This window comes from Hemitrygon akajei, chromosome 22 (genome assembly GCF_048418815.1).
Source record: "Hemitrygon akajei chromosome 22, sHemAka1.3, whole genome shotgun sequence".
In the NCBI taxonomy this organism is placed as follows: Eukaryota; Metazoa; Chordata; class Chondrichthyes; order Myliobatiformes; family Dasyatidae; genus Hemitrygon; species Hemitrygon akajei.
Genome location: NC_133145.1, coordinates 61,281,011 through 61,301,581, shown reverse-complemented (window position 1 = coordinate 61,301,581; position 20,571 = coordinate 61,281,011). Strand labels below are relative to the sequence as shown.

The window sequence follows — 20,571 nt, the reverse complement described above, 5'->3', positions numbered from 1 at the left end:
TCAAACCTACACGCCAGAGCGCACAACGCAGACCGTCCCATACCTGTAATTTCCTTTCTTGCTCAGCTGTTCCTTGAAGTGGGCCAGGGTCAGGCTGTGTCCCTTCATCATCCTGCGGTAGGGGATGTCCTCTCCGCAGAAAAAGTAGGTGACCACCAGCTCGCCCGGCTGTGTACTGTGAACCGCGGCGGTCTGCTTTTTCAGTGCCTTGTGTCTGCAAAGGAAAGAACAACAAAATGACATCAGCGGAAGAAAGGACAAGGTGTGGGCTTTCAGCAAAGCATGAACATCCGACACTAACAGAGCCACACAGCACAGGAATTGGCCCTTCAGCCCAGACATTCATGCCAACCATATTCATCATCATAAGACATACAGTAGGAGCAGAATTAGGCCATTCAGCCCATCCAGCTTGCTCTACCATACATTCACTTATTCTCCTTCTCAACCCCATTCTCCTCATAACCTCAGATATTCTTACTAATCAAGAACTTATCCACCACTGTTTTAAATATACCCAAATGACTTGGCCTCCACAGCTGTCTGTGACAATGAATTCCACAGATTCACCACCTCTGGCTGAAGAAGTTCTTCTTCATCTCAGTTCTAAAGGGATGTTCCTCTAGCCTGGAGGCTGAGTCTGAGGCTGAGTCCACTGGTCCTAGACTCACTCACTATTGAAAACATCCTCTCCACATCCACCCTATCTAGGGCTTTCAATTTTTGGTAGGTTTCGGTTTATGTTAGTTAACATTGTGGACAATCTATGTTGGTGTGGGCTGAGTTTGGCCATTGATGCATATGATGCATTTCACTGTATGTATGTGACAAGTAAAGCTAATCTTTTAATCTTTTTCTTCTAAACTCCAGCAAGTGCAGGCCCAGAGTCAGCAAATACACAAAATTGCTGGTATGTAGAGCTGTGTGGGAGCACAGAAAACACCGGAGATACTCAACACGTCAGAACACTTCCAATGAAGAGGCTTCACCCTTTAATGTTAGCTCCTCTCATTCCCCACAGGTGTAGCCGGATCTGCTGGGTATTTCCTGCATTTTCTAGTTTCACCTGATTTCTGGGGATCATCCGAGGATGAGACTCATTAATGGCCTATTAGCAGCCTTAATAAGGGGAGAAGGGGTGATGTGATGGTAGATAAGGCAGTGTTATAGTCAAATTGTGGAGTGGCTCACTGCTTTCTAGTTGGTGAGCAGTGTTCATTATTATGTGAATAAAAAGCACACAACATTGATCAAAGGATCACGAAACCTTTGCAAAGCAGCTTTTTAGTTTCCATTTCATTTTGGTCACCCTGTCCAAGGTCAACTACCTACTGAACAGCAATAGCCAGGTATCAGAGAGTGAATGCAGACAAACTTGGGGAGAGGGAGAGCAAAAGAGACGCCTTAAATATTTTAACCACTTTAATTCTATTTCAAGTTTGCTCTAAAGATAAAAAGATAGCTCTGTCACATGTACATCGTTGCACAAATGACATGCGCTCAGTGTCCACTTTATTAGGCACAGCCTCCTAAGAAAGGCAGCACCTACCTACCATTTCGCCTCACAAAGTGGCCACTGAGTGTATGTTTGTGATCCTCCGCTGCCGTGGCCCACTCACTTCAAGGTTTGATGTGTTGTGCACCCTGAGATGCGTTTCTGCGTGCCTCTGTTGTAACGTGGGATTACTTGAGTTACTATCAATTTCCTGTCATCTTGAATCAGTCTGACCTCTTTCATTAACAGAGAATTTTTGGCCAGAGAACTGCCACTCAATGGATGTCTTTCTTTGTTTTTTGCACCAGTCTCTGAAAACTCTCGACGGTTGTGTGTGAAAATCACAGGAGATCAGCAATTTCAGAGATACTCAAACCACCCCATCTGGCACCAACAATCATTCCACAGTCAAAGTACCTTAGATCACCTTTCTTCCCCATTTTGATGTTTGACCTGAACAACAATCAGACCCCTTGACTATGTCTGCTTACTTTTATGCCTTGAGTTGGTGGCATATGATTGGCTGATTAGATATTTGCATTAATTTGCATTTAGGTGTACCTAGAAAGGTGGTCACTAAGTGTATTTCACTGTATGTCTGGATGTACACGACAAATAAAATCTAATAATAAAAACAAAACACTTCTCCAAATGCTCGTAAATCCCTTCCCTAAGAATCCTCCCCAACAGTTTGCCCGTCACTGATGAAAGACTCTCTGGTCTATAATCTCCAGGATGACCTCCTATCTGTCTTGAACAAAGGAATAACATTTGTCACCCTTTAAGAGTCAAGAGGAAGCAAAGACAACCTACAGAAAATAGATAATACTGTGCAAAAGTCCTAGGCACATATATATAGCTGGGACTTCTGCACAGTACTATATCTCCCTTCCCTCTCTGCTAAGCTGGCACAAGTTTACTCACTCTTCTGTGGAAGAAGTCAAGCCAGAGATCGACTGGGACAGGCTCCCTCCTGGCGCCGGGGACAAGTGATTCCTGTCTCGCTGCAAACTTGACGTAGAGTATCTGGGGAGTGAGAGACAAGGACAGTGAGAGGACGCAGACAGACAAGAGAAATAGACAGAGGGAAAGGGGAGGGCTGGGTGCAGAAAATGCACTGAATGCAAGATGGAAACTGAGGAATGGAGACTTGGGACACAGAGACCAGGACACTGACAGGAAGGGCTAAGGAACAGAAACTGTGTGAGAAGCAGAGACAGTGCAAGGTTGAGGCTAAAGCTACGTGAGCAAGATGGGGATGGAGTGAGGATGAGGACAGCTTCCGTGTGTGAGAGCTAGAGCAGCTGCAAATGGACCCCAGGGGCCGAGGAGGTGGGTCAGTTCATACCTCTGCTTCTGAGTTTTGCAAACTTTCTTCTCTTCTTCCAGCCGGCGCCGTGCTTCCTCCAGCTGTGCCAGGGTGTTGGGTGGGGGGAGAGGGGGCATGGCTGGGTCTTGTACGAAGGGGTGCGAGGGCTGGGCACTGGACCGTGGGTGGGTGGCACCCAAGTGTGGCCGGCTGCTTCGCTCGCCCGCGCAGCCCCTCAAGCCGTCCGAGACGATTCCTCTCTTCATGCACTGGACACTGTTGGAGACATCGGCCATTACCTTCCTGGCTCTTGATCCACGTGACCCCACCCCAACACCTCCACAAGATTCCCGGGGCCAGGAATCCTCTTTGAGCTGAGCCACCACCAGATCCTCACGGAGTCACTGACTGAAGAACTTTGCAAAGGGACCCCTCCCCTCTACTTCCTAAAACTAAGCTTGGGTCATGGAGGGGGCTCTCCAGCTGAGACCCACCAACATCATCAACCCCGCTCTTCACTCAGCGTACACAGGCAAAGTGCTGGAGGAACTCAGAAGATCTGGCAGCATCTATGGAGGGGAACAAACAGTTGATGGAAGGTTCACGGCCTATAATGTTGACTCTTTATTCCCTCCATGGATGATGTGCCGAGTTCCTACACAGATCACCTCGCTCTCCCACACCAATCACTGCATCCCTAAATCCCTGCCTACACACACCACATGTCATGCTAACATATACAATGCAAGGCCCTTTCACGGTGGAAGCAACTTCACTAAATAATCATCACTAGTGCATTCTGCTCCAGGTTTAGCTTTGTTTTACACAATCTGTTCACATAAGCAGCAAGTTTCTAGTTCAGATATTTATTCCGTAACAGCAAGCCACTTTGGCTCATCACGGTTCATTCTATGTTAGTGTTAGTTATTAGGCCACAAGATATAGGAGCAGAATCAGGCCATTCGGCCCATCAAGTCTGTTCCGCCATTTCATCATGGCTGATCCATTTTCCCTTTCAGACTCAATATCCTGCCTTCTCCCCATAACCCTTCAAGCCCTGACTAATCAAAATCTCATCAACCTCTACCTTAAATGACTTGACCTCCACAGCTGCCCGTGGCAATGAATTCCACAGAGTCACACGCCCTGGGAAAATAAATTCCTCTTCATCTCTGTTCTAAATGGATTCCCTCGATTCTGAGGCTGTGTCCTCTGGTCTTAGACTCTCCCACCATGGGAAATATCCTCTCCAAATCTACTCTGTCAGGACTTTCAACATTCCATAGGTTTCAATGAGGTCACCCACCCCTCATTCTTCCGAATTCCAGTGAGCACAGAGCCATCAAACGCTCCTCATATGACAAGCATTTCAACCCCAGAATCATTTCAGTGAACCTCCTCCAGTGTCAACACATCTCTTCTTAAATACGGGGCCCAAAACTGCTCACAATTCTCCGTGAGGCCTCACCAGTGCTTTATACAGGCTCAACATTTCATCATTTTATCTTCACAAAAACAAAATATGAATTATTAGATGTGTACTACATGCCTATTGTCCATTTGATCGAGTGCCTCACTATAGGTTCATTCAGAATGAGAGGGATAATAAATCAGCCATGATAGAATGGTGGAGCAGACTAGATGGGCTGAGTGGCCTAATTCTGCTCTTAACTCTCACATTAAACCCTGCTGCACACACCATTCTCTCCATAGCCCATTCCCACACAGCTCACCTCTATCCCTACGGAGGACACACCATTCCCCCCCACCCCCCCACGTACACCTCTCCGCCAGCCCCTCTCACTCAGACCCGGCTGGTGGGTACTGGGATGGACTGGGGTCCCGTACCTGTGGGTCCGGTGCTTGCTGGCAGGCCGATCACTCTCCAGCATCCATTGCCACACACTCTGTGCCCGGTCCGTCTCCTCTCCAGGCAGCAGCGCTACAGACAGGGGCAGCGTTCCCTCGCTGGCAGCTGGGCCGGTACAGTCCGGCGCTTGTAAACTCCTCCGGGGCACCGAGCACCTGCTGCAGCACAAGTGGGGAGAGGGAGGGTGAGCGGGGAAACGGGCTGATGACCGTCGGCTCTCCATCTTATCACCAATCCACTCCATCACCCTCTGTCTCTCTTGAAGTGCTGCTTAGGCCTTGGATACTGTCCCTGAATCCTTGCAGAGTAACAGCACAGGTCCGGTGGCCACTTCATAATTGATTTGAACCCCTTCACCTCCTACTGATCTCTCATGAAAGACCACCTCTCCCCCTCACCGGATCACTGATGGACCCCCCCTCCCCCTCACCTCCTCCTGATCGCTGATGGAAGCCCCTCTCCCCTCACCTCCTTTGGATCACTGACGGGACCCTCTCATCTCCTCCTGATCCCTCACGGGACACCAGCTCTCGCCCCTCACCTCCTCCTGTTCACCGACGGCACCCCCTCTCCTTAATAATAAGCCTGATTCCGATGCTGACAAAATCTTACCCAAAGACACTCTGTTCCGTTGGCAGCGGCGTCAGCTCCGCCCTGGCATGGCTGCGGGACTTTGCATAGGAGCAGCACTCGGCCCTGCTTGGACAGAGGCACTGGACCCGCTGAGTGGCCTCAGCCTCAATCTGCTCCTTGGTCTTGGGGACGGTGTGGTGGTGGATATAGTGGTGGTGGACGTACTTGGAGCCCTGCTTGGAGAGGTACCCCTTGCGGGAGAGCCCAGGGGACAGGAGCTGGGGCCCGGGTCCCGGCTGGGGCTTCGTCCCCCGCGGACACTCGGCCGAGGGTGGGGAGTGGCAGCCGGGGGTCTTCAGCACCCGCGAGAGGTGGTCGTCCAGGATGGTCTGCGGGTCGTCGTCGCAGGTGCCAGGGGGCAGCAGGGTCAGCGGGTGTGGCTGGTGCTGGGTCACAGCGTCTCTGTCCGTCTCCAGCTGCTCTTTGGTGGCAGGGACCTCACCATCCTCTCCTTCATCCTGCTGACAACATATAGAAAAGTCCCCCTTAACAAAGTAGTCATGATCACAGCACTGGCGCGCCACTCTCCCTGTAACCAAGGCACACCGACTTTTGGAGGAACTCAGCGGTAGGGGGCGGTCAAGGCATTGGGTCAAAATCCGACAGAAACGGCAATGAAGGATTTGTCTACGTCTGAGAGTGACGGTATCCGAGTCTCCACCAGGGACCTACGTGACTGACAGTAATGAAAACCGAGAGGAAGTTATTGACACAATGAAGGAAGGCGTGGACACCGCCAGAGATGGAGGACCTTTGGCGCTGCCCGAAAGGCCAGCGGCGTAATAGACAGAAGAGAGAAGTTGTGGACTCGCTATGTTGGCGCCGGAAGCTAACAACACTTGCGAGCTGCCCCCAGCACATCCTTGGACTGTGTGGTTGTCAGCGTAAACGGCAGATTTCAAAATGAATGTGATGAACAAAGCTTATCTAATCTTAATATTATCTGCTTTCTTCCACACCGTCACTGTCTAACCTGCCTGATGGTGGGGGATGTTTTACAGAGTGTAGAATTGGAATGATTTGCCCCCTCCCGCCAGCGGTGCCTTCTGGAAACGACGGCTGACTCCTACCTCTTTGATCTGCTGCAACCTTTCCTCCAGGTTGTCCATGGTGTCCCGCTCCCTCTTCAGTTTTTCCAGCCGGGCGATAAGCTGGGCGGCAAAGGCGGCCGGCTCCACGGGAGTCATCTCCTTCGGAAGGCGGTGTGTTCTCTACGTGCAGAACAGAGGACCTGTTTAACACTTTCACCCACAGCCTGCGCATCCCAGGGTAAAAGGGACTGGGGGGGCGGGGTGGAGAGACAGCAAGCAAGATGGCAAGAAAGGGAAAAGAGGACAGGAGAGTGTGAGTGTGGGCTGAACGAAGAGAGGAAGAGCAAGAGATCGGAAGCGAGAGCACGGTGTATTTGTGGTCTTGTGCTCTGGTAGCATTGAGCTGGGGTTTTATGGGCTGCTTACAGAGGCCTCCTGGTAGGACATCCTCCCCACCAGCAACGGCCCGGGGCGCGATCAGTTGGCCGTCCTGCTCGGAGCCTCTGTACTACAACCACTTCATCAGTAGCTTCACAGAAGGCTCAAGCTTTTTCAAAGGCAGTTGTTTAACATCAAGAAAGAAGCGAAGGTGGGAGGGAGGCTTCTCTAACTGAAGTGGGTTATAAACAGAAAATGAAAATTTTTAAAAAAAATATAAAGATAGTGGAAAGATGGAGTCAAACTGGTGTAGATCAGAGAAAATGTGGTAATTTAGTTCCTGGCAGCGTGCTGCTTTACTTTGAGGATCTGTTGGCTGAAGAAACCCTGTGTCCCTCTGCACTCCTTCGCTCTCCACTTCTCTCTCTTTGTACCGAATGTGAAGTGAATCAGCTGCAGGCTACTTGTGCTACACCGCTGGGCTCGGCTGCCTGAAGCAGAGGCTACCAGGGGAGAAGTGAGTCTACAGGCTTCAGGAGCAGAGAATCAGAGATTCAAGGCCTTCTTCTGGCTGGGGTAGGGGTTGGGGGTGGGGAGGTGGTGGCAAGAAAGAAAGAAATATCAACCAGCCATGGTTAATGCTGGAACCCCGTGGTCCTATCATCTCTGTCTGTATATGATTCTAACCCTCTTGTTTAATTGTGTGATTCTTTCACTTTCTCACTGGATATCCGTCTTTCCTAGAGTTTCCTCTGTGTCTCACTTGATACCTCTCTCTTTCTCACTGCCTGTCTTCCTTTCCTCCCTCCCTCTCTCTCACTTCTCTCATCCTCCCTCTCTCTCCTGGTCTCCCTCCCTTTATATTTTTTCCCTTTCTCTCCGTAAACCTCTCTCTCGTGTCTCTCCTTCCTTCACTCTGTCTCTTTCTCTGCTTCCTTCCCTCTCTGTCTCCCTGCACCACTCCCTCACTCCCTCCCTACCTGTCTCTCTCTCTCTCTCTCTCTCTCTCTCTCTGTCTTTCTATCTCTCCCTCCGAGCTGCCTCTCTCCCTCCCCCAACATCTTCTGCAGGCATCTTCTTGTCTCTTTTTTTAAGCTGGGCATCGTACCCACCCAATGAAGCAAAAAAGCCCTCTCTAAGGCAACCACACGGCAGTAGCAACGATGTGAGGGCGAGAGAAAGGGCTAACTCTGCTGGAAGTTGTCATTTTACACAGTGGTCGTCTTCTATTCAGCTCCTGATCAAAGCACAGCCTGGCGGAGAACGTCGATTTGGGAGCCCCACGACAAAATAATCTCATTTACAAGCTCAGGCAATAGAACAGTTGTTGTTTCCAATTTTTGTTTTTAGGGGAAAAAAACACACATTTTGGCAACTAGAGCTTGAGAGACTTTCCTGTTGCTTGAAAGAGATTTTTGTGCAAATGATTTTTTTTGCTTGGAGAGGGTGTCGTGAAAATTTTGGGAGAGAGATGGGGGGATGGGCTGAAGAAGTGAAATAGATACAAAGACAATGTACATCCTGATTATCACATGCACAGACATGTCAAGGAAACAAGATCCCAACAGTCCCACCGTCATCAATAACTCAACAGTTCAGAGATCATCTGAAGTGTTGAGGTGGTTTAGACACAGCATATTCTCTGCTACCTGGCACTAATATCACATGATTGGAAACCAGTTATGGCTTTGTGGTGATATATCTCTAATTGTGTTGTTGGCTTGACAGGCACAGCCTCTCACTCAGGTATGGTCCCTGGGATACAGCCTCTTACCTGGGTACAGTCGCACAGACAGACTCTCACTGGGGCACAGTCACCAGGGTACAGTCTCACAGACACAGACTCTCACCAGGGTACAGTCTCACAGACACAGACTCTCACTGGGGTACAGTCGCACAGACACAGACTCTCACCGGGGTACAGTCTCACAGACACAGACCCTCACTGGGCTACAGTCACACACATCAACCCTCACCAGGGCAGCAGCAACCAAACGTATACTTTCAGGCATGTCTCAGCAGGGTCCTTGCTTTCTGCAGGATTCTGACTGATATTTATCTATAGACAATGAATGATGTGATGTCCCATATCCCGACATGCTTGACAGGAAAACACTTGACAAAACTTGATGGCAAATCTCAGAGAGGTGTATAGGATGACAGCAGAAAAGAGAGAAAATGTAGGAGTTCAGGAGAAAGAGAGAGATGGGTGGGGGGATCTGGAGAGAGGGATGAAGGAAGTGGAGGGTTGCTGAACTCACAGGAAAGTGAGGTAGTGAGACTTGACCGTTGGCCTTGGCACTGCGATGCATTTCCCTCTGCTGTTGCTTCTTCTGTTGATATGGAGGGATCCCATCTCTGCAAAACAAAATCAACGGGAAAGTGAGTAAAGTCCTGCTTTCTGTCACCTGGGCATCCCCTCTTCCCTGCCCCCACAACACAATATATTTTTGATTTTTAAAATTTAGATATACTGTGTGGAATATGGCCTTCTGGTCTTTCAAGCTGCCCAGCAACTCCCAATTTACCCTAAACCTAATCACAGGACAATTTACAATACCCAATATGTCTTTGCACATGGCCAAGTGGTTAAGGCGGTGGTCTAGTGATCTGAAGGTTGCTAGTTCGAGCCTCAGCTAAGGCAGCGTGTTGTGTCCTTGAACAAGGCACTTAGCCACACATTGCTCTGCGATGACACCAAGTTGTATCAGCCCTTGCAGCCTCCCCTCTTGCCCAGGGCCTGCACCCTGGGAACTTTCCAAGGCGCAAATCTCAATGGTCTCTCGAGACTAACGGATGCCTATTAGTATATCTTTGGATTGTGGGAGGAAACTGGAGCATCTGGGAAAAACCCACACATTCCATGGGGAGGATGTAGTGATGGCACTGGCCTCTGACGCCCCAATCTGTATAAGCACCGCACCAACCGCCACGCTACCGTGGTGCCCACAGTATACTTTGTCAGGTTTTGGTGTCAGGGTCCCACCGACCCACACTGACAAGTTCATCCTCTGATCCTCCCCAAATTCTTTACCATGGTAACACATATCTTTGGTCAACCGCTGAGAATTGCCCATGAGGGCTCATTTAACAGGAGGCTAGAGATTCGGTATGAGGAATGCAGTGGACATGCGTTTTTACTCCCCCAATTAATTCCCTCGCTCACCAGGATGTGTTGGTAAGCTAACTCAGGTTCATGTTGAGATTCATTTATTTACATCGAAATGTGTCGTTTGTGCTGACAACAATGATATGTTGTGTCCAGTCCGCCAACATAGCACGCCCAAATCGCCAGGGTACAGTAGTACTGGTGGGGCGTTACATAGTGTAACGATTACCGATTAGGATCCGATTCCCGCTGCTGCCCGTAAGGAGTTTGTACGGTCTCCTCGTGACCGTGTGGGTTTCCTCCGGGTGCTCTGGATTCTGCCCACATTCCAAAGGCATACGGGCTAGGTTCAGTAAGTTGTGGGCATGCCATCTTGGCACCAGAAGTGGCCTGCCCTCAGCACGTCCTTGAATTGCGTTGGTTATTGATACCGTGTGCCATTGACACTAGTTCACTCTACGTCTCGATGTCATGTGAAAATAAGCTAATATTTATCTTTATCTTTCATCGGTTCATGGCTTCCTGAAATACTGCACTCGTGACAAAGCAGCACTCCCTCAGTAATCATTTCATTGGAGAGGGACAAGTCTGGACTCAGGCACAAACTCAGGTGAGTAGCTGAAGTCAAAGTCTCAGTGGGTGAGGACTTGCCTCCACTGGACAGTGTCGACACCGAACACTGACAATTATGGTTCCTATGCAATGCACACGATATGCTGGAGGAGCTCAGCAGGTCAGGCAGCATCTACGGAAGGGTATAGACCATCAACGTTTCCGGTCCTCCAGCACATTGTGTGTATTGCTCTAGATTTCCAGCATCTGCAGTACCTCGTGTGTCTATGACGGGAGAACAGTGGGACTAAAGGTTAAAGGTTAAGATTGGCTTCATTTGTCACATCAAAACCTAGTGAAATGCATCAAATCAGCGAGGATTGTGCAGAGCAGCCCGCAAGTGTGACCAAGCTTCCGGCAGCAACGTAGCACTGCCACAACTCGTATCTCTTTGGACTGTGGGAGAAAACTGAAGCACCCGGAGGAAACCCTCGCAGTCACAGGGAGAACATACAAACTCCTTACAGAGAACCCCAATCTCACCGCTGGTTACACTACCCGAGCGTTAAGTGTGCCGCCTGTTGTGGATGAAGTGGTGGGGACATGTTTGAACGATACAGAAAAGACAGCCACCAGTTTGTGAGAAAAAATTAAATGTGAAAGTAACTGCAGGCTCAGTGAATGTAAAGTAGAAACAAACAGACTCCTTGGGCCAACAAAATCTCTCCCCCACCCCTTAACAACACTTGCTAACAAAAACCTTCAATACCTTTCTGGGAGGTATTGTAAACAATCTCTTCACTGAACCTCAGATCACTTTTGGGCAAATTATTGACTGCAAGCACCAATCAGCTACCATTTAAGGAAGGCCCAATTATCTAACCATTTAAGAGCAAGATGTGTGTGACCTGCTCCCCCCCCCCTTCCTTTGAAAGGCTCAAACTCATGCGCATATGCACCAGGCATCTTAGTTGGCAGCCGTTCTGAAGCAAGCCTCTGATCTCAGCAACATCAAAAGCTCGGGTTGCAAGATAAGGTAATGTTTGAAGTTTGCACAGCAAGACTGCCCCTGCGTCAAATCCAAATCCATAAATAAGATATAACCGAGCAAAAGAGAGAGAAAAAAATCACTTCTTAGCTCCCTTGGATATCCAGAGGAGGAAAAATCTACACTGCGTCTTCTTTATTTTACACTGGAAATAAACTTTGATCGGAGAGATTGGCTCATTAATCACTGCAATAAATTGCCTCTACTTGTTAATTAGAGCTTGTTTTGCCTTACAGCTTCCCGGCCCCTCCCTAGTGAGAAACAGAAAGAGACTGATTACTGGCAGTGTTCATGAAAATTGCTCCCTCCTTCAAACCTATTCTGGGCTTCTAAACAATAGGTATTTTAAAAAATATCACAAGGATTGAATTTTTATATTTTAGCTTTCAGCTCTCATCCACTCTAGAAAGACTGCAATACAGATATTTGCTGTGTGGGATCTGGGTTCAGTTCTTGCTGCTGTCAATGAGTTGATATGTTTTACCCCGTGACTGTGTGCATTTCCTGTGGCAGCTTCGGTTTTCTCCCACATTTCAAAGATGTACGCGTTAGGGTTAGTAAGTTGTGGGCATGCTATGTCAGCGATGGAAGTGTGGCGACTCTTGCAGCCCACGTCTTCAGCACATCCTTGGACTGTGGTGGTCGTGGGTACAAGTGGCACATTTCACTGTATGTTTCAATGTACATCTGACAAGTAAAGCTGATCTTTCTTTCAGAGTAACACACACAAAATGCTGGAGGAGCGCAGTAGGTCAGGCAGCATCTATGAAGGAAAATAAGCCATCAACATTTCGGGCTGAGACCCTTCATCAGAATCACTGACAGTGTTTAAGGGGAGACCCACTGGAGCCCGTCTGGCTCACATAACACACGAAACTTAGAACTATACAGGTGAGAAAGGATGGAAAGGCTTTCAAATGAAATCTGCTAAATCCATTTCTGTAATAAAATACCTTGGAATTGTGACCAAGGAAGCACTTCTTGATGAAGCCTGTCAGAGCCACTTGGCAAGAGTTGTTAAAGGCTGTATGTTTTTCGGTACTGGGATGATAGGGGCGTGCTAGTTCCCATCAGAGAGAAGTCCTCAGAAAATTAATCAGGGAGGCTTTAGCCAGCTAACACTGACACTGAATAGTGCACCAGGAAACCAGCAAAGGCTCTTTCCAAACATAGGTTCAGCAACTTTCCGCTCACTCCAGCAAGTAATTTTCAAAGATACTGTGTCCCTGGTCCTCCTAGTGCAACCTCCCCCCCCCCCCCCCACCCCGTGGAAATGAACAATAGGCTGAAAGACTTCCATTGACACACCTCAGTTTGTCAGCTCTAACTGTACACATCCATCATTACGTCCCATACTGACCTTTCCCCTATTCTTGTAGGCCATTTTCATTCAGAAGAGGCCAATGGCCCAGAAGGTCACATTGACACCAAGTCCAGCCCCATCTGTGAGAAGCAGCTCACTACCTTTAAGTTATAAGCACACACACACGTCTATCATGTATATCAGAATCAGATTTACTATCATGAACATATGTTGTGTAATTCGTTGTTTTACAGCAGCAGAACAGTGCAAGACAAAAAATTACTATAGGTTACAAAAAGAACTATAAAAATAACAAACAGATTGTGCCTTCTGGTCGCCGGGGGCTCGCTGTGCTACTGGGGAGGGGAGAGCCTGCCGCTGTACCCCGAGAATGTTACCCAGGTTTTCTGGGTTTGGGATATGAACTCGGACTACAGTATAATACTTCTTTAAAAAAATTCTGTGTTTTTGTGTGCAGGGCAGGGGGATTTGGGGGTCAATGCACCTGTTTCTATATTTGTTCTTTCTGTGCAGGGAGGAGGGATGGGGGTGTGGTTGATGCTCATTGCTGCCTTTCTTTTCTTCCTTGGTTTTGCGGCTATCTGGAGAAGAAGAATTTCAGAGTTGTATACCTTGATAATAAATGAACCTTTGAAGTGAGAGCAAAATAGTGAGGTAGTGCTCACGGGTTCATCCAGCATTCAGAAATCTGATGGCGGAGCGGAAGAAGCTGTTACTAAAACACTGAGTGTGTAGCTTCAGCCTTCTGTACCTCCTCCCTGATGGTAGTAACGAGAAGAGGGTATTTCCTGGGCAATGGACGTTGCCTTCTTGAGGCACCTCTGGACTCCCAGACCTGGGACTGAAGCTCCCTCTGGACTCCCAGACCTGGGACTGAAACCTACTTCTGGATGCTCAGACCTGAGACTGAAGCTCCCTCTGGACTCCCAGACCTGGGACTGAACCTACTTCTGGATGCTCAGACCTGGGACTGAAGCTCCTTCTGGACTCCCAGACCTGGGACTGAACCTACTTCTGGATGCTCAAACCTGAGACTGAAGCTCCCTCTGGACTCACAGACCTGGGACTGAACCTACTTCTGGATGCTCAGACATGGGACTGAAGCTCCCTCTGGACTCCCAGACCTGGGACTGAACCTACTTCTGGATGCTCAGACCTGAGACTGAAGCTCCCTCTGGACTCCCAGACCTGGGACTGAACCTACTTCTGGATGCTCAGACCTGGGACTGAAGCTCCCTCTGGACTCCCAGACCTGGGACTGAAGCTCCCTCTGGACTCCCAGACCTGGGACTGAAGCTCCCTCTGGACTCCCAGACCTGGGACTGAACCTACTTCTGGACTCCCAGACCTGGGACTGAAGCTCCCTCTGGACTCCCAGACCTGGGACTGAAGCTCCCTCTGGACTCCCAGACCTGGGACTGAAGCTCCCTCTGGACTCCCAGACCTGGGACTGAAGCTCCCTCTGGACTCCCAGACCTGGGACTGAAGCTCCCTCTGGACTCCCAGACCTGGGACTGAAGCTCCCTCTGGACTCCCAGACCTGGGACTGAAGCTCCCTCTGGACTCCCAGACCTGGGACTGAAGCTCCCTCTGGACTCCCAGACCTGGGACTGAACCTACTTCTGGATGCTCAGACCTGAGACTGAAGCTCCCTCTGGACTCCCAGACCTGGGACTGAAGCTCCCTCTGGACTCCCAGACATGGGACTGAAGCTCCCTCTGGACTCCCAGACCTGGGACTGAACCTACTTCTGGATGCTCAGACCTGGGACTGAAGCTCCCTCTGGACTCCCAGACCTGGGACTGAAGCTCCCTTTGGACTCCCAGACCTGGGATTGAAGCTCCCTCTGGACTCCCAGGCCTGGGACTGAAGCTCCCTCTGGACTCCCAGACCTGGGACTGAAGCTCCCTCTGGACTCCCAGACCTGGGACTGAAGCTCCCTCTGGACTCCCAGACCTGGGACTGAACCTACTTCTGGATGCTCAGACCTGAGACTGAAGCTCCCTCTGGACTCACAGACCTGGGACTGAACCTACTTCTGGATGCTCAGACATGGGACTGAAGCTCCCTCTGGACTCCCAGACCTGGGACTGAACCTACTTCTGGATGCTCAGACCTGAGACTGAAGCTCCCTCTGGACTCCCAGGCCTGGGACTGAACCTACTTCTGGATGCTCAGACCTGGGACTGAAGCTCCCTCTGGACTCCCAGACCTGGGACTGAAGCTCCCTCTGGACTCCCAGACCTGGGACTGAAGCTCCCTCTGGACTCCCAGACCTGGGACTGAAGCTCCCTCTGGACTCCCAGACCTGGGACTGAAGCTCCCTCTGGACTCCCAGACCTGGGACTGAACCTACTTCTGGACTCCCAGACCTGGGACTGAAGCTCCCTCTGGATTCCCAGACCTGGGACTGAAGCTCCCTCTGGACTCCCAGACCTGGGACTGAAGCTCCCTCTGGACTCCCAGACCTGGGACTGAAGCTCCCTCTGGACTCCCAGACCTGGGACTGAAGCTCCCTCTGGACTCCCAGACCTGGGACTGAAGCTCCCTCTGGATGCTCAGACCTGGGACTGAAGCTCCCTCTGGACGCTCAGACCTGGGACTGAAGCTCCCTCTGGACGCTCAGACCTGGGACTGAAGCTCCCTCTGGACTCCCAGACCTGGGACTGAAGCTCCCTCTGGACTCCCAGACCTGGGACTGAACCTACTTCTGGACTCCCAGACCTGAGACTGAAGCTCCCTCTGGACGCTCAGACCTGGGACTGAAGCTCCCTCTGGACTCCCAGACCTGGGACTGAAGCTCCCTCTGGACGCTCAGACCTGGGACTGAAGCTTCCTCTGCAACTGATCCTGGACTCCCTGACCAAAGGACTGCAATCAGTAAGGATACACAGCAACACCTCCACCAGGATTATTCTAAGTACTGATGCTCCACAGTGTTCTTTCCTCAGCACCCCAATCTCTTCCCTGTATGCTCATGAACGTGCAACCAAATCCTTGCTCAATCTAACTATTAGTGTGCACACACACACAGAGAAACAGATGGAGAACAGGATTCTGGCACAAGGACAGCCAGACCTGTATCTCTACTGTGGGTGCGGAGGTGGGTTGTGAATTCTCCATCAGTTGGTACCTCAGCCCCCTCACTAGGATAGTTTATGGTACTTTGATGCGGTTCGGAAGCCTGAAACCTGTAGCAGACATGTTCTAGACACACCACTGCATCAATGGCTTCCTGAGATCCAGGATCCAGTGACACCAATTCCAGCTCCCAATGGACGCACAAGTGATTCTTTTTCAGTCATGGTCATGATTACAAGAGCAACAAAAAACAAAGAGAAGTACGTAGAAAACAAAGGAAAGATCCTAGCTAAAGAGTAGTTGTGATCTTCTCATACAAGACTAGAGATAACAGAATTCCAGTGATAACAATTAACCTATAGACAGACACAAGCAGCTTGGCACCTGCTACTGGAAGCTAAGAAGTTTCTGGAAAAATACAGAAGCAACTGTACCATACTTCCAAACAATTACAATAGGTGATTATCATTCATTTGTTATGTGCCATGTTGAATGACATTCTTTCTATGACCATGATTGTTCTTGGCAAGCTTTTCTACAGAAGTGGTTTGCCATTGCCTTCTTCTGGGCAGTGTCTTTACAAGACGGGTGACCCTAGCCATTATCAATACTCTTCAGAAATTGTCTGCCTGGTGTCAGTGGTCGCATAACCAGGACTTGTGATATGCACCGGCTGCTCATACGACCATCCACCACCTGCTCCCCTGGCTTCACCTGATCCTGATTAGGGGATAAGCAGGTGCTACACCTTGACAAGGGTGACCTGCAGACTAGTGGAGGGAAGGAGTGCCTTACACCTCCTTTGGTAGAGACGTATCTCCACCCTACCACCCAAGCTGATTATATAAAAACATAAACAGCACAGGAAAGTTGAACTACAGGAAAAATATCAATTCTACACACAATCAATCAAAATCTAAATTTTCACTACATCGTCCCTAAGGTAAATAAATCCTTCCTTAGGTGTGAAGACCAAAAGTTACACAAAGAGCTTCAGGCACTAGTCTCAGCAACACCTAATCACATGCAGCAAGTATTCCTTACTGTGTATTCAAATCCACCAACAACAAAGACCAAAATACTGTTCACCTTGTGAACTGGTTGCTGTACCTGGATGTTAACTTTATTTGTGTCATGGATCTGAACAGTCAGATCCCTTTGAGCACCAACATTTACTACTTTCAATCTAGGTAACAAGTATTTTTTTCTACAGTTCCTGCTGAGGTGAATAACTCAGCCCTGAGCTGTGTACTGTTAACAGACGCGCTGGGGAAGTAGCAGAGAGGAGTTATGAGGATGCTGCCAGGTCTGCAAACTTTTAGCTCTGAAAACAGACTAGATAAGGTGAAGTTGGACAGGAAAGGGTAAGGTGAGACTTGGCTGAGGGGTGTAATAGGGCAAGGGGTCAACAATCAGATGTACAGGGAAGTGACTAGGGGTAGTATTACTTCGCTCTACAATCTTCTGGCCTAGATCATGGGCTCCAGTTTCCAACTTCCTCCCACATCCCAAAGCAGAACAAATGGACCTGGGACTACAGGTCCATAATTCCTTGAAAAGTGCAATTACAAGTCAGAAAGAGAACTGTAGGCATTTTGGCCTTCATAAATCTGAGTATTGGTTCAGGTGCTGGAATGTTATGTTGAAGTTGCGTAAGACATTGGGAGGTCAAGTTTGGAACACTGTGTGCATTTCCAGACACCTACCTACAGGAAACTTATCGATAAGATCAAAAGCGTACAGAGAAAGTTAACGAGGATGTTGCCAGGACCTGAGGCCAACAAATTTCACAACATATGCCAGTGATATTAAACCTGATTGTGATTAATCTGACTGAGTTATAGGGGAAATTTGAATAGGCTCTGTAAGGAGTTTATATGTTCTCCCTGTGACCTTGTGGGTTTCCTCCCACAGTCCAAAGACGTACTAGTTGGTAGGTTAATTGGTCATCATACATTGGTCCATGCTTAGGCTCATGTTAAATTGGGTGGTTGCTGGGTGGCCAGTAAGGCATATTCTGTGCTGTATTTCAATCAATTAATAAATAAAAGTTAGGACTTTATTCCCTGGAGTGTAGAAGAATGAGGGGAGATTTGATAGAGATATACAAAATTATATGGGCTATAGGCAAGGCAAATGTAAGCAGGCTTTTTCCCACTGAGGTTGGGTGAAATTAGAACTAGAGGTCTGTGTTGTGTATTTAATATTTCAGTAATATTGTAAAATATTGTTTAAATGTTCTTTGTTTGCTTAATTAATTCACAATGGCTTTTATGTAAAAGCACATGAATGGCATATGTCATTACGCAACACGTTATAAGTGTGTGCCTTACTAGAAGTAAAACCGATGCAGACACATTCTCCTGGGTTCCTGTGTTCTTCTTTTAATCAGTTTTATGTTTTGGAGCTACAAAACATCTGGCAACAAGCTTTTTTTAAAATGAACCCAAGACGACTACCAACTTGTTGAAGCACGACAAGACTTTAGTTTTAAAAAAGCACAACAAAATGGTTGAGTTTTAAAAAAGGTAGAAAATGGATGAAATTCATTAATTCATAAACAGTGAGCAATAATAAAATAAAATAAAGCAGAAATGGCTGGCTGCATTGTAAAGATAGACATGTTCGATTGCATGACAGATAACTGGATTTTGTATACTGAGTGAAATGAGCAGTATTCTGAAGCAAATGAAATAGCCAATGAAAAGTAAGTATCAGTTTTGCTGAGTGTAATATGTGTAAGAGCATACAGTTTGCTTAGAATTTTAACTGCTCTAACCAAAATGAGGACTGCTGATTGCAGAACACTTTAGGTTTCATAAGCGGAATCAAAAGGAAGGGGGGTCCATTTCAGCGTACGTGGTTAAATTGAAGAAGTTGTCTGAGCAATGTCAGTTCAGTAATGGACTTAATAATGCATGGACAGATTGTTTAGTTTGTGGAATCTTACAAGAGAGCATTCAAAAATGGCACCTAACTGAAGCTCAACTCACATTTAAAAGATTAGTTGAAATCTCTGTATCAATGGCAACAGCAGGCAGAGATGCAATTGAGCTTCAGTCAGGAATGAAAGTGACTGTGAACAAATTGTAACATCTACAAAAAGTGTGCTGGGCAGACAGAAATAAAGAAGAGAAAAAGATTTTAAAAAAGGCAAGTTGCAGTTTCAAAAAAGTATTAATCTGCACGCTGATGATGAAAAATCTAATATGTCCCAAACGTCCACTGTTTATTCCACTCCACAGATGTTGCCTGACCTGCTGAGTTCCTCCAGCACTTTGTGTGCATTGCAGTCAATATTAATGACAAGTCAAGATGACAGTTTGATGTACCATTGGTACATTTTACTCCGAACAGATATGATGAGTGGGCGAAGTAGAGGTGGGCAACAACTGGAAGGAGGTGTTGCAACAGTATACTGCCCAGGTCTATTACCTCCTCAGAGCCATCTCATCAGTGACACTTCCATCATACCAAAGTTCAAAGTAAATTTATTATCAGTGTCACCTACTACCTCGACATTAATTTTCTTGTGCATTCACAGTAGAACAAAGAAATACAATAGAATCAATGAAAAGCTATTCACGTACAAAGAAGCAATGTGCAAAAGAAGATAAACTGTGTAAATACATAAAAATAAATAATACTTGAAAGTTGAGTCCATAGGTTGTGGAATCTGTGACATTTATGTGCACTAAAGTTTCAACCCAGGAACATACTGTATATGCATACACATAGGTTTTTGTTCATGGTAGTTCCCTTGCCAATATCAAATGACACATCCTACTGTCAACACTAAGGCTCAGTCCATTTCAATGACAGTAGCCTGAGATAGGTGTAAGGGGAGGATCTGTGACCCACCCTATTGGTAAAGGATCTGTCTCAGGCAGCATTACTCTTCCACATAACAACTGTGTCATTTTTCACTATCAACAGGACATTTGGTCTGACCTTGGTCAATTGCCACAACAGACAGCAGTAGACCCAGGTGGTATTCACAAAAACAAGTTGTACATGCGTAAATGTATTTTTATAATAAATTACAAACTTTTCCACAGAAGCATAATCAGACAACACAATCAGTACCACAAATAATGCCCATCTAATTCATCTGGGTGCTCTATATTAACCCATTTCAAAGTTCAATTTTTAGAGCAGTATTCATTTCTTTAGGTAATTTTGTTACCCACTTATTTGTGTTCCTTAGAGTAATGGATGACTTAATCCAAACATTTTTGAACACAAGCAGGTTTGAAAGTGCAGATGTGGAAATGTTTTCACTAGTGGGAGAGTCACGAACAAGACACATAATCGGAAGATATGAGGTCAATAATTTAAACTGAGGTATGTAGAAATTACTTCCTGCAGAGGGTATAGCCTCAAAATACAAGGATGTCCCTTTAGTACAGAGATGAGGAGGAATTTCTTTAGCTAGAGAGTGGTGAATCTGTGGAATTCAGTGGCTGTGATGGCTAAATCATTGGGTATATTTAAAGCAGAGTTTAATAGGTTCATGATTAGTAAGGGTGTCAAACGTTACAGGGAGAAAGGGGTTGAGAGCAGAAATAAGTCAGCCATGATGGAACGGCAGAGCAGTCAATGGGCTGAATGGCCCAATGCCTATGGTCTTACGGTTCTAGTACCTGAAAGATGAAGGAACTGAATGTTATGGGGAACTGGTGCAGAAGGGGGTGTTGAGGCCAACGTAGATCATACTGAACTGCAGGACAGGTGGCATGAT

At 47.6% G+C, this 20,571-nt stretch overlaps 1 protein-coding gene across 3 annotated transcripts in view; it reads right to left on the bottom strand.

The window, feature by feature from the left end:
* Positions 1 to 20,571, bottom strand: part of axin2 (axin 2 (conductin, axil)) — a 39,070-nt gene that overhangs the window by 4,137 nt on the left and 14,362 nt on the right. For 2 of the 3 annotated variants that reach the window (XM_073026405.1, XM_073026403.1), the window contains exons 4-10: positions 8,978 to 9,074; positions 6,378 to 6,518; positions 5,287 to 5,768; positions 4,653 to 4,832; positions 2,844 to 3,080; positions 2,420 to 2,521; positions 44 to 214 (exon numbers count right to left, since the gene is read on the bottom strand). In XM_073026405.1, coding sequence (XP_072882506.1) covers positions 44 to 214; positions 2,420 to 2,521; positions 2,844 to 3,080; positions 4,653 to 4,832; positions 5,287 to 5,768; positions 6,378 to 6,518; positions 8,978 to 9,074 — 1,410 coding nt within the window. The remainder of the gene's footprint in view (positions 1 to 43; positions 215 to 2,419; positions 2,522 to 2,843; positions 3,081 to 4,652; positions 4,833 to 5,286; positions 5,769 to 6,377; positions 6,519 to 8,977; positions 9,075 to 20,571) is intronic. The other variant, XM_073026404.1, reaches the window with a different exon arrangement.